Genomic DNA, 13,736 nt, shown 5'->3' with positions numbered 1-13,736 from the left:
TCCCTCGCTGCGCCCCGCCCGCCCCGCCCTTCCCCCTGATTGGTCCTCCGCCTGGTCCAGTGGGCGGGGCTTCGGCGGCGGCTGTGTCGGCGCATGCGCCCTGAGGGCCGGCAAGATGGCGGCGCCCATGGGAGACGGAGTGCTCGGCGCTTCCGCGGCGCCGCTGGTGAGTCAGCCGGAACTGGGGCCTCCCCGGGAGCCCCTCCAGGCCCCGCGCCTCACCCCGCTCTCTCTCCCTCCAGGGACCCCGACAAGCCCAGGCCGCCGCCGCCGGCGCGCTCTCCCTGCCGCCAGAGGCCTTCGGGAACGACGTGAGTCTGGGGAGCCTCGGGTGGGGGCTGGCCGGGAGCCTCCCGGGGCCTCTGGGCGGCGGGGCTTTGCCTTGAAGCGGGAGATCAAACCGGGAAGCATGACGGCTGGCTGCCCAAAGGGAGGGAGGCCTGTCTCTGTGTGTAGAGATACCCAGGCGCCCTTCTCTCTCCCTCCGCAGCCCACCGTGGAGCTGGCCTGGGCCGCCAGGGCCTTCCAGCACGCCCAGGTCTACTTCAACGTGAGTCTCCCCCCTTTCGGGGGGCGTGTCTGTGTCTGTGGGTGTGGGGGGGGGGGATGGAAGGGCCCTTGGGCACAGAGACCCCCGACTCCTTTGGGGGAGGACCCCGTTCCCCTTCCTTGCTCCTGCTGGGGATGGCCTCCTCCTCCTCCTCCTCCTTCAGAACCAGGGAAGAAGGCTCTGGCCATCCAAGCGCCCTCCTTCCGCCTCTCCTTCAGCTCATCTCCTCCGTTGACCCCAAGTTCCTCAAACTGACCAAAGCCGACGACCGGATCTACGCCGAGTTCAGGAAGGCCTTTCAGGAGCTGCGGGTCGACCTGCTTGACCAAGAGGAGCTCAAGTCGGAGCCGGCCAAAGAGGTTGGTGTGGGCAGAGGCCAAGGGGCCCAGGGCCCTTCCCTCCCTCCCTCCTCCTTCTGGGACGGGAAGCAATGCCCTCCTCTCTGCCTCTTGTAGAAATGGCGGCCCTTCTGCCTGCAGTTCGAAGGGCAGGTGGAGGACTTCAACTACGGCACGCTCCTCCGGCTGGACTGCAGCAAGGAGTACACTGAGGAGAACACCATCTTTGGTAAGAGGCCTTGGCGCCTTCTCTTCATGGGCAGCATCTGTCCACCACTGCGGCCAGGGGCTTCTGGGGCAAGGACAAGGCACTTTGGGATTCATCTGTCTTTGGCCCCAATGGGTAACAAACAGGGGACCCTCTTGGAGGCACTGATGAACAAGGAGCCTTTGCTCTCCCTGAGTCGGTTTTTGGGCTTTGAGGGGCTGATGGGGGGGTTTGCATGGTCTCTTTGCAGCCACCAGGATCCAGTTCTTTGCCATTGAAATTGCCCGCAACCGGGAGGGCTGCAACAGCGTGGTTTATAACAGCGTCAGGAACGCCAGCCTGGGCACAGCAGAGGTGAACTCCACATGAGGGAGGCTGCCTGCCTTGGCAGGAAGGCAAAATGTGTTTGAGGGCAAAGGGCCCTTAATCGTGCTCCAGCTGAGCAAGGACTCTCCTTGTTTCCTGTTGCCAAATGCAAAAACACAGCTCCTGCTGGAATCCTGATTCAGATGCCGAAACAATCCACGCTGCTGTGGATGTAATGGGTGATATATCTGCAGGCTCACCACTATCCATGGGATGCTATAACTTCTGGAGCCTGAATTCTCTCTCTGCCAGCACACATTAAAACTAATAAATAAGAACCCTGGTTTTTGTAACCCTTTTCAGTGACACACAGAGGAGCAGAACTGCCTGCTTAAAAGCCACGGGATGCTTGCTGCTTCTTCCAGTGCAAATGGCCATGCTCACTGTGGGTGCCGTTAGGGTCAAGCAGCCCCCTCAAAAGCCATAAAGAAATGAGCCAGACTGGTGCCAGAGCCACTGGTCGCCAAATGCCATGCAAAGAGGGCTCCTGAGGCTCAGGTTGCACAGGCATACCAGGACATCCTTGAGGTGACGTCCTTCCAAGTCTAAGTGGGTGGTACCAAGATGCAAGTCCAGCATTTTACTGGACTGCCTGTTAAATAAACAGGCACAGAATTCAGAATTATTGTGCACAGACTTGTAAGTCTGAACTGCAATTGCTGGAACCAATAAATGCCTGTTGTTTAATTTTTGCAACTGTAAGTAACCACCCACTTTAGCTTTCTGGGCCGTGCAAGTATTACTTTTTTAAAGGAACTTTCCAAGCTTGGTTAACCGCACTGTCCAAATAAAGGACATGCAGATGAGACAAGAGTAAGAGGTGGCTGAATATTAAGAGACGGCCATCTCTCTCTTTCTCATATGGCCCTGGTCCAAAACAACTGCCTATGATGCATCCCCCCCAAAACCATCTCTCAAAGGGAGTGTTGCCCCTCTGCACTGACCACCTCCACTTCTCCTGAGCCTCACGCTTGCTCTGGCCTGCATGTGGCATACCCTTTACGCACAGCCACTGGTCAGCTCTGTTCAGCAGACTGGCTTTGCCATAGTGAGAAGGAAAGTGACCCATAGCTGGACGGATGCCCTCCACTGCCCTTGCCTTTTGCCTTGTCAAGTGTGTGTGGAAAAGGATGCAAAGCCACTGACATGGCCACTTTTCCTGTTAAAGGAGCCCAATTTCCCTCAGCCTTCCTACTCCTTTGCAGGACTGGCTTGAAGTCACCTTTTCCGCCTGGCACTCTCCGGTCTCAGTTTTCTTGTCTCCCCAAACGTCGCCGCTTACATCACACAAGAGTAACGATCCGGCCCGGTTTCACACAGCTCAGTAGAAACCACTGAAGTTTATTTGCAGCCACAATGCTTACACTGTATGCAGCAAACACCCTTACAAGTCATCCAGCAATCTGCTCACGCAAAAAGGACCCAACATACAATCGCCAAAGGAAAGGGAGGGAGGGGGGGAACCCCAATAACAGGAGGTGCAATCTGGGAATAGAAACCAAGACCGCTTAGAGCCGGGAAGAAAGGGGTGCACAGAACTAGCAGCAAGGAAGACGGGGAAGGGTCAAGGCAAACGGGTTCTCCCCATCCCCATCATTTGCTCCAAGTGAATTTAAATACCCAAAGTGGTTGCTGCAGCATTGGGTGTGTGTGTGTGTTGGGGCTGAGCTGCACAATGGGTCAAGGCTCCTGTCCCCTCTGACTACTGGGGTGTGTGTGTGTGGGTGCTTGGGAAATCTATGGGCAGGCAATGCAAGACAGGGCTGTTCATGGGGCAGATGGTTTCTTGGGTAGGAGAAATGCTGTTGCGGCCTCTCGGTCAAGCAGCAGCTTCTCCGCCTGTTTCCCAGTAGCTGGGAGATAAGGAGGGTTTGTAGGGGAAGGGGAGGTCTGGTGCAATGTGCAAAGAAGGGAGAGGGACAGACAGGTGACGATGTCCGGCTCAGGCTTTCTACGATTGGACCTTTGAGACCAGGCTTAGAAAGCGTGTGGCGGCAGACGGCAGGGGGACACAAACTCATGGGACGACATGGAGCATGGCATGGCTTTGAGTTCCTAACAAGCGGGAAGGTCGGGGCAGGATGGTACACGTTAAAAGGGGATGTATAAGAAAAATATACATTTGGAACTTTACACTTCTTGTGCCGCTCGCTCTACACCTGTCACTAAATATAACTCTGCACTTTCACACAGCCCTGACGGGAAGCACAGCGGCAGGCGGCCAGGAGACGCAGCGTCCGCACTCACACACCATCCTCACGCCAGCATTGCTGCACTAAACTCTGTAAAAATTTCAGTCACACCTTTTTTTTTAAACTTGAGTCAATATAAACCTTGTTCAAAATGTTATGAAAAAATGTACATGTTTATACAAGGCAGGCTGTGGCAGGGCACAGGGTTCCTCTCTGACATTCACACAGGGAGGGCCGGTCTGCTGCCACTCTCCCCCAGGAAAAAAGCCCCTGCCCCGGTGAACTCTGTCCACCCGCAAACAACAACAACAACTCCTCCACTTGCAGCCTAGCCCCAGGGACCAGCAGGGATCACAAATGCCCTTTTGTCTTTCCATCGGAAAAGTTAACCTCCCCGGCCGGCGGCCAGAGAGAGGCTTCGCACAAGATGTCAGCTCATCATGTCGTTGCTGTTTACCCCATAAGTGGAGTTCTTCATAGAGTCATTCACCTCCCGCCGGAAAGCAGATAGGTTCTGTGTAAACCTGCAAAGGATGCAAACCAAAACAGGTAGGAAGGGCTGTGGGACACACCAAACCCCCGCCAGGCTATGGCACAGCCTACCATCTGCCCTCAGATGCCATCATGACAAGATGGGCAGGCTGTTCAATACTGCCTCCATACTGTATGGAGCATTCCCATACACCCAAAAACGGCAGCCCAGAGGTAGATGCACCCTTAGAGAAGTGCCTTGTACTGAGTGGGCGGGGGGCACTTCTATGGCTGTTAAATAATAATAATAATATTCATTTATCAGAGCGGCTTACAATTTGTTAATTAGACATTTCCCTGCCCTCAGGCTTACAATCTAAAAAAAGACGACACAAAATGGCTTGGAGAACGGAGAGAAGCTGGGACTGCCTCATGTCTCCACAACCATTCACTAGAGAAAAAGAAGAGGAATCACAACCTTGTTCCCTTTCTCTCTGTAGGAACACAGCCGGACAGGGGCAGTCCTCCCCGCTGGGTTGCCTCTCTGACCCAATTGTTTTAACAGCCATAATAGTGCCCCACGGGGCTCAATGGCAGTGTGTGGGGAAGGGACACTTGGAGATAGCTCAAGCCATATAGTCCCAGTTGCAAACTTTCTTAGAGGGGGATTTAAGAAATTCTACACAGCTCAGCTCATTTTGGAATTGCCCTCTCAGCAAGCCTGCCGTTATGTTTTGCACTGAAGCTGTTTTCCAAGAGAAGCTCCAGGGAAGGAGACAGGCCTCCCTGCCGCTGGATATTCCCAAGCCAGCACCTCTAGTGCTCTCTGAGGAGACCTCCGCCCTCCTCTTGCCCCCAGTTGGAGTTATGCAAACCTTATGTGACATGTAAGACAGGTACTGACCTATCGCGATTCTTGGTGAGCAAGTTGCGCTCAATGCCTTCCATGAGGTTTTCAAAGCAGAGGTGCATTGCTTGCTGCTTTTCCGGTGGCTGGCTGTTCACAATGCTGTTCCTAAGGTCTGAGAAATACTGGGTGGGGGCAGAGGAATAGGAAGAGAAGGGCAGCAGATACCATCAGTCACCCAAGAACTGTGTACTGGAAAAAGACAGAGCCCTCTTTCTTAAAGGACTCCAGCCCAGTTGGGCCTGAGGGGGGTTGTACCTTTTCGTTGAGTAGTATCAAGCCAAGCAAAGGCCGGGACATGGACCACTGGTTCCGGCAGTCCTCAAAGATGATGATATTCAACACAGTAGACAGCATCTGCAAGGAGTGAGCAAGATCATGTGAGATGCTGCTACTTTTTATGACTTGCTTATGAATGCACTGCCTCTCTTAGAAATGTACACTCACCCATCCAGGCCAACTTCCCCAAACAGATACGGCAGTGGGGTGCCTGGGTGTGTTATGGGGGTAAGCAGTGGCTGCGGAGGCAGAACACAGAACATCATACTCCTCCTGAGTAAGAGTGGCACACATGCTCTGCACAAGACCCACTTTGCCTTCAGGCAGACACTGAAAGGGTGTGCGCAAGTGTGCAAGAGTGAGAGGAGGAGAAGCAAGGGCATGATCTGCTGGGACTGAGACAGCTCTGCAGCCGCTGTGTTGGGTGCTAGGAAGATGCCCTTCCCGCTTTGCAGGTGGAGCTGCATCAGACACCATTACCTGCTGGATCATCTCTGGGTGCTGCTGCATGATGTGCAAGAACCTATCACTCTCTTGGGTCAGGGGGGCAGTCCTCTTCTTGGTGCTGCGGGACAGCTGCTTGAAGAGATAGGTGACAATATGGTCCAAGCAAGAGCAGCAACCTGTGCAAACCATGGTGTCTAAAAGGCAAAAGAAAGGGTCTGACCACAGAGCAAACAAGCCTCTTCCCTGCTGAAAGCCTCTTAGAACCATAGAATCGTACAGTTGGAAGAGACCGCAAGGGCCCTGATCCAGTCCAACCCCCTCCTTCTGCCATGCAGGAAATCACAATCAAAGCATCCTCGACAGATGGCCATCCAGCCTCTGTTTGAAGACCTCTAAGGAAGGAGACTCCACTACACTCCGAGGAAGGAGTGTGTTCCACTGTCGAACAGCCCTTAGTCTCAGGAAGTGCCTCCTAATGTTGAGCTGGAATCTCTTTTCCTGCAGCTTGCATCCATTGCTCCATTGGGTCCTAGTCTCTGGAGCAGCAGAAAACAAGCTTGCTCCCTCCTCAATATGACATCCCTTCAAATATTTAAACAGGGCTATCATATCACCTCTTAACCTTCTCTTCTCCAGGCTAAATATCCCCAGCTCCCTGAGTCGTTCCTCATAGGGCTTCATGGTTTCCAGACCTTTCACCATTTTAGTCGCCCTCCTTTGGACACATGGCTCCAGTTTCTCAATGTCCTTTTTGAATTGAGGTGCCCAGAACTGGACACAATATTCCAGGTGGGGCCTGACCAGATCAGAATATAGTGGCACTATTACTTCCCTTGTTCTAGACACTATACTTCTATTGATGCAGCTAAAATTGCATTAGCCTTTTTAGCTGCTGCATCACACTGTTGACTCATGTTCAACTTATGGTCTACTTGGACTCCCAGATCCCTTTCAGACGTAGTTTCATTCAGCCAGGTGTCCCCCATAATCCTATATCTGTGCATTTCATTTTTCCACTCTAAGTGCAATACCTTACATTTCTCCGTGTTGAACTTCATTTTGTTAGCTTTGGCCCCGCTTTCTAGTCTATTCAGGTCATTTTGAATCTTGATCCTGTCCTCTGGAGTATTAGCTATTCCTCTTAATTTGGTGTCATCTGCAAATTTGATAAGCATTCCCCCAATTTTGTCCTCCAAGTCATTGATAAAGATGTTGAATAGCACTGGGCCCAGAACAGAGCCCTGTGGGACCCCACTGGTCACTTCTCTCCAGGATGAAAAGGAGCCATTGTTGAACACCCTTTGGCTTCGGCCGGTCAACCAATTACAAATCCATGTAACAGTTGCCTTGTCTAGCCCACATTTTACAAGCTTGTTTGCAAGAATGTCATGGGGAACTTTGTCAAAGGCCTTCCTGAAATCAAGATCTACTATATCCACAGCATTCCCTTCATCTACCAAGATGGTAATTTTATCAAAGAAAGAGATCAGATTTGTCTGGCATGACTTCTTTCTCTGAAACCCGCGTTGACTTTTTGTGATTATGGCATTGCTTTCTAGATGTTCACAGACTCTCTTTTTAATGATCTGGTCTAGAATCTTTCCTGGTATAGAGTAAGACCGAGAGAAGCACACCTCAAAAGCAAACCACAAGGGTGCCCTAAGCAGTTTCTGGGACCCCTCAGTCTCTACCATCTCCCCATAACTGCTAGGCTGGTCTATAGCCTGTTAAACTAACAGCAAAAGAAGTTGTCAGGTGTATGCTTCTAGTTGAGAAGATTGTATATGATCCCTCTCCAACTGAGATACATCTATAAACTCCTTATCAGAAATCTACGACTGACACTGATGAAGGTGTGTAGATCAACATCCCAGAGCAGCTTTCGTGACCTTCTTTGTGCCCACCATCACTGGCCTGTAGCCTTCCAGGGCTGCTCTTCTTTAGGACAAGGGTGGGGAACATGCAGACCCCAACTCCCCTGTCTCCCAACTGGCCAGACTGGTCAGAGCGGAGGGAGAGCCAGGCTTGCCCCGATCCTTTGCTCATTTGAGGGAAATGCACCATGAGACAGAGAAAATGCACACTTACCTAGTGCCGTGAGACCTTCCGAAATGGAAGAAAGGATATACATGATGACGTGGGGCTCCAGGCTAGCTATAAAATTCATGTGGTCTTGCGTTAGAACTTCCAGTAATGAATAATAGGACTGGCTGAGTTTAGGGTAATCCTGCAGCAATGAGAGAAAAGAGAACATGAGAACTTTTGAGTTCCTTAGATGTGAGACTGCAGGGCGGCCTGATGCTTCACACAAACGCAAGCCTAGATTGCCCAGCCTGCTTCGGCATTATTCAAAGTGCACCTGCCCCGACCACTGGAGGTACCCCATCTGGCTAAGAGACAGAGGCACTTCCATGGGGGTCAGGAATCCCCTGCACCGTGTCTCTCCAGCCTCAGAATCCTCAAAACATCTGGCTGTCATGTTAATCAAAACCTACACAAGCATCTATGTTTCCCTGGATGCACAGGGGATTTCTGAAGATGAAGACAGCATCTGCTAGTGGTTCAGAAATTATTGGGATGGGAGCTGTCCTCTGAAGGAGGAGGACTTGCGGGCTCACTCTCCATATCCGTTTCTCAGCATCTACTGGTCACCTTATCAACCTTCATCCAGATGGGACACTAATTCCCCAGAACCACATTTCGGTGCAGAATTCACACAGAACTAGATCCACGAGGCCAGCCTTTTATGGCATTGCCACTCAAAGAACTGGAAACAATGCCACTGAGTTTCAGCCAGTTGTCATGTACAGTGTTGTTACTGTTGTTTTGAACATATAAAAATTGTTGGGACAAACACTCTCCCATCAGATCTATTTGACCTTTTTACGGGGGGAACAAGGAGGGCCGACAGCTACTCAAAACAACTATCCCACCTTGCGTGAACATGTTTCTCGCTCTGGGTGTTTGGTGGCATGCTCCCGATTCTCTTTTGGGAGTGGGGCATTTTTATATTCTGAAACACACTGGAATCCTCACTGGGGTCAAAAAATTCCCTATGTTAAGGTTCTGTGCAGCATCCTAACTAAACACGGCGTGGAGCCCAGTGAGCCTTGGAAGGTCTGCTATGAGTGAGGCGTGGAGGCTGTCCTGGCTTACCAGAAGGTCACTGTGTGGGATGGACAACAGGAGCTTGATGAAGGTCTGCAAGGCATTATCCAGCGCATCGTCTCCGTACAGACGGAAGACCCCAAAGTTGACGTAGCTGCCACTGAGTGCAGCCTTCAACATGGAGAAACAGATGGAGATCCCTTTGAGCTTCAAGGCATACACTTGATCCTTTGGAACCTCCCCCAGGGTTAGGATACGATTCCCTGCAAAAGTGTTTAAAAGAAAGGGGGGTCTGGTATCCCAACACTGCCCAGGGCACTTTCTCTTCCATTCTGTCCCAGAGAACGTGATTCCCAGGTGGTTCCTAGAAAGCCAACAGCTGAGAGATCACAAGTAAGTGTGGAGAGGAGCAATACATCCCAGCCTTAAGATGTGTTCAAGCTTAGGACCATTAGAACCTTTGTGGAGTAAAGGTTAGGGACCCATAATAATACAGCTACTTATGGAGATTCACAGCAAAACTGCATTTACCATCATTTAACAAAGAAACAAACAGGGAGATTATAGCATTGGGATAAAAAACCAAGTGGTGAAAGAGGGCCTAGACCAACATTTATGCTTATAAACAAAAGTGTATTTTTGCATTTTTACAAGCTCCTGTTTTTAATTTGTGTCTGAGCTTTTATTAGAGGAATTAAGTAGCACAGTTTGCTAGCAAATGCCCATAACCATGGCACAATCCCAATGGGGTTGTGAATGCTGTGCTCTTGTTGCAGAACTGTGGCAAACTGCTAGAGAACAAGTATGGAAAGGGATCTTGTACCACCTTTGAGGCTAATTGAGCAAAAGAAGTTGTAGCATAAGCTTTGGTAGACTTGGTCAGTTTCCTCAGATGCATGGAGTAAACTGGCATCCAGGAAGGAGTTTTATAATCAGACTGTATGAATAGCTATTCCTATTTATTACGTTCTCATGGAGTTTGAGGAGCAAAGGCTTCTTTCCTGGGAAAGGACCACAGCCAGAGGGGTTTCCCTCAAAATCCCCAACTCAAAACCATGTGGACTTGTGTGGTGGGCACCCCTTTGTTCTTCCCTTCAGTCTGACTGCCCTCCCAGCACCAGTGGGAAACGTTTCCCTGGTACCTACCATAGGTAGTTATCATTTTACTCGTCTCCCGAAAGAGCAAGATGCCGTTGGGTGAGGAGACATCAAACTGCAGCCTCTGGGATCTGAAAGCAAACAAGTCGTACAGCTGTGAGTTCGCAGAGACACAAACAGTGATGAAGACGAAAGAGCTAGAGCCTATGAAAACATGCCACTGGAGGGTCTGGGGTTACTGGGAGACTCCAATGGCCCGCCGGAGGGGCCTTCGTGTTTCCAGTTGTGAAAGCCAGGGAAGGAATTGTGTGATTTTCCAGAGGTCATTGGACTGCACCTCCTAGCAGCCCCCTAGTCAAAGCATCTCAAGGGTAGGCATGTTGGGCAATGCAGTCATACGATTTCCACCCCTTTGCCAGGGCATGTTAACAACTGCCCCTGTGGAAAAACTGGGATGGAGCCACACTTGCACGGTGTGTCTGGGATCCAGGGGCAGATGGCCTCCTGATTGGACTGGCCCAATTCTTTAAACAGCCACCTAAACACAGGGCTCAACACACCTGCCTTCTCTTGTGTGGAATTTCACAGACAACAACATCACTTGGCTTTTCCTGAACTCTGTGCCCAGTATGCGCTGAGCGTTACCTCAAGAGGGACCCTTGGAGACCCTCCTCTGGTGCCCAAGAGGCTGCTGGAGCGCAGCCAGGGTCTTTTGGGTGGCAGCACTCTACCTGTGGGACTTTATTTTCAGGGAGGCCTGCCTGGCACCACTAATTTTTAGGCATCAGGCCTTTTAGTAGAGTTTTCAAAAAAATTCTGCTGTCAATATTTCCGCACTTCCCTTTATTGCGCATACTGGAAATCCTGGACTGAAGGGCAGCAGTAAAACACTTCAGACAAACTTCTAGTAATTTGAGACAAAACAGTGATGGTAATAACAGCAGCAGCAGCAGCAGCTACAGTATAACACTAATAACACATTACAGCACCATCACTATTGTTTTGCTCAAAGCAATGACAACAACCAAACCACCACTGACACTCTGCTATGCTATGTTTTAACAGGCAGTTTGCCCATCTGCTCCTCCTCCTCTCTGCAAAGCTGTACTTGGTACAGGAATGGCTATGTTGCGTCGTTCCCAAACCAGCCCCCTGCACCCCTGCAGTTCCCCCCTCGCCTACCTGTTGTGCACCAGTTCAGCCATCAACTTGAGCACGGGCGTAGTGCAAGCCGGGTCGTGGTACCAGAGCTCAACGGCCCGCTGCAAGATTGGCATGTAGGAAGGGTAGCTGTGAGACAGAAGCTAAGGAGCCACAAGTCGCTGTCAGGATCACTGTGAAAGTTCTGTTCTTCCCATCAGAGCCTTGCCCTTCTGCCATGTCTGTTTAAGGCAGGAATGGTCACCCACTTTGTGGCCCTTTCCTGGCCCCTACAATTTCCAGCTCAGGCTACAGAGAGGACAGGGGGCCTACTGGCTCTCTTCTTAGGTATGCTAGGGGATTTGCCCTCCTTGGTGGCTTCCATAGAAGTAGGGCAGTGAATCCACCCCAGGCTTCATTCTCAACTTTAAAAGAAGTATCCAAGGTGTTAATGAGCCCTACTCCCACAAAGAGGATCAGCACTCCTTTGAAGTTCACAGCAGACTCATTGCCACAGCAACATGGGAGCTAATTCCACCCCCACCCCCCATCCCTGGCCATGAGCATCACTATGCTTACGCAGACTCTCCTTACGCATCCTGCTCCAACCATGCAGTCCTCACAGCCTTGGAGGACCAGGAGTGGAGTGGGAAGGGACAACAGCGGCAGGGTAAACTTAACAATTCTCTCCATCCAGCCCACATGTACTTTGGGAAGGCATTCCAGGGGGAAAGGAGGATTATGCCTAAGGCCTGGCAGAGTGCAACCACAAGGAGCAGCAGGAAGAGGAGGTTGCCAGCCCTGTCCTGGCATGGAGGCGCCTAGAGAGGAGTTCTGGGCTCACCAGGCAGTGCTTGGGGTGCAGGAGAGAGGGAAGGAGACAGCAGATACACACAGGAGTTAAGGATACATCCACTCAAAGAGCATCATGAAGCTGGTCTTGGCATTGAAGGCAAAGGCTATTCCCCTTAGGTCTCTCACTAGGCCTACCAGTGTTCTCTGTGCAAAGAGAGAGAAGCAGATTCATTAGACCCAGGAACTTTGTGCAAAGGCAAACCCCCTCTGAAGAAAGTCTAGAAATTCTGCTCCTGTGACTGGTTCACCCCTTAGGATCACCATAAGCTGGAAACTATTTGAAGGCACAGAACAAGCAACTAAATCAATGTTGTCACAGAAGGTGCAGAAACAGTTATCTAATGAAACATGCCCTGAGCTCCAAAAAGCTCCTCACAGACACTTGTGCAAGAAAGAAGGTGACTCTGGAAGAGAACAGGCATGGGAAAACCTGTGCCTTATAAGTCTGGATAGTTCATCAGCAGCTGTGGATGGCCTAAGATAGAAATCTGTGAACTACTGGTGGCCTGAGCAGTGTGCATCCTCTGAAGCCAGCAAAGATGAGCATGCGGACCAAGAGTTCTGTGGTTCTGGTATCTCAAGACTGAAGAGCTCCCAATCCTGAGAACGTATGATCATAAGAGACTACTATAAAAGGAGAGTCCTTCCGACTATGCACTAAGCAAGCTGGGGCAAACTGGCTTTAAGATGTATGAAGGCTTGTGGGGTGATGGTGGCAGATGAAGGGAAAGCGGGAGCCTTCCTTACTTTTGCCTCTTGCTCATTGAAAGTGTTGGTGCTGAACATCTGTGCCACAGTCTCAAAGGCAGCTGTGAGGGGCAGCATGAACTGTTCGTACTGATCTTCATCCTCCCCTGGAAGAGAGACATAAAAAGGACATTTTCTTCTATAGCCCTATGCTCTGCAGTACAGACAAGAAGTCTGCCCCTATCCCAATACACCTGACTGGGCCTTTTACTAAAGCTTGGCCAATAGCACACACAAAGAGATGAGACAACATTGACAGTGGGGTAACTGGCCAGATCTTTTCTTATGCTAGCAGAGTCTCCTCTTTTACAGAAAGTTTACTATTTACTTACTCTCCCCCCCTTAACTAGTTATGCCTAGAATATAATAAAAGAGTCCGGCAGTCCAGTTCTTGGGTCAGCAAGAATGGGTTTCAATACCTAGGTCCACCATGAGGAGGCGCCCAAGTGCAGTGTAGAAAGTGGTCCGACATCTCATGTCACTCAGGTTGGACTGATTGTTAATGCCCAGGAAGGAAAAGTGCTCACTCTGTCAAAGAATAAAAGTCATGTTAAGGAGGAGCAACTGACCAGGCAGAGGGGGCGGGTTATGCGCCTGCCACATGGGAATGCGGGCTGGGAGGAAGGGGGCACATGAGCTCCTCATAAGGATGCTGGCTGAGGAACTGCCACAACCTCAGACATGGAAGCTCTCATGTTTGCATTGGGAATGTGATGCCTGGTGCATAATCCTAACCATCTCAGCGGTCAGGTATCACTGCTTCTGGCAACTCATGCAGGGCATGTTAAAGCAACCCACCAGAACATTTATTTGCCTCCATATCTATTTAAAGACGTAGTTTTAAAATTATTTATATTTAAAATCCCTGAATCTAGGCATGCAAGAAAATCTAGAAGAGATGCAGGTGGGAAGAGTGCTGAGACAGATGCAACAAGAGACGGAGCAGGACAAGAGCGCACACTTTCGCCTGGTACTGACGTGTTACTTATGTCATCCAATAACTCATTACTTATTACTACTAATGCAGTCC

The 13,736-nt window shown here is 50.5% G+C and overlaps 2 protein-coding genes across 2 annotated transcripts in view; one reads left to right on the top strand and one right to left on the bottom strand.

Moving 5' to 3' along the window:
• The first annotated feature begins 9 nt into the window (after positions 1 to 9).
• Positions 10 to 1,740, top strand: PBDC1 (polysaccharide biosynthesis domain containing 1). Its single transcript, XM_042477153.1, has 6 exons — positions 10 to 166; positions 243 to 311; positions 491 to 550; positions 769 to 909; positions 1,006 to 1,117; positions 1,347 to 1,740. Exons 1-6 carry the CDS (start codon positions 116 to 118, stop codon positions 1,463 to 1,465), a joined length of 552 nt encoding a protein of 183 aa, XP_042333087.1. The 5' UTR covers positions 10 to 115; the 3' UTR covers positions 1,466 to 1,740.
• Positions 1,741 to 2,767: 1,027 nt separating this feature from the next.
• Positions 2,768 to 13,736, bottom strand: part of XPO7 (exportin 7) — a 36,138-nt gene continuing 25,169 nt past the window's right edge. The window contains exons 18-28 of the mRNA XM_042477144.1: positions 13,126 to 13,234; positions 12,707 to 12,813; positions 12,015 to 12,103; positions 11,147 to 11,254; positions 10,013 to 10,095; positions 8,915 to 9,129; positions 7,847 to 7,985; positions 5,792 to 5,952; positions 5,291 to 5,389; positions 5,030 to 5,157; positions 2,768 to 4,178 (exon numbers count right to left, since the gene is read on the bottom strand). Coding sequence (XP_042333078.1) covers positions 4,085 to 4,178; positions 5,030 to 5,157; positions 5,291 to 5,389; positions 5,792 to 5,952; positions 7,847 to 7,985; positions 8,915 to 9,129; positions 10,013 to 10,095; positions 11,147 to 11,254; positions 12,015 to 12,103; positions 12,707 to 12,813; positions 13,126 to 13,234 — 1,332 coding nt within the window. The 3' untranslated portion in view covers positions 2,768 to 4,084. The remainder of the gene's footprint in view (positions 4,179 to 5,029; positions 5,158 to 5,290; positions 5,390 to 5,791; positions 5,953 to 7,846; positions 7,986 to 8,914; positions 9,130 to 10,012; positions 10,096 to 11,146; positions 11,255 to 12,014; positions 12,104 to 12,706; positions 12,814 to 13,125; positions 13,235 to 13,736) is intronic.

The sequence above is a fragment of the Sceloporus undulatus genome, chromosome 6, assembly GCF_019175285.1.
Source record: "Sceloporus undulatus isolate JIND9_A2432 ecotype Alabama chromosome 6, SceUnd_v1.1, whole genome shotgun sequence".
Taxonomy (NCBI): domain Eukaryota; kingdom Metazoa; phylum Chordata; class Lepidosauria; order Squamata; family Phrynosomatidae; genus Sceloporus; species Sceloporus undulatus.
The sequence above is the reverse complement of the archived record's forward strand: the minus strand, read 5'-3'. Positions and strand labels throughout refer to the sequence as shown.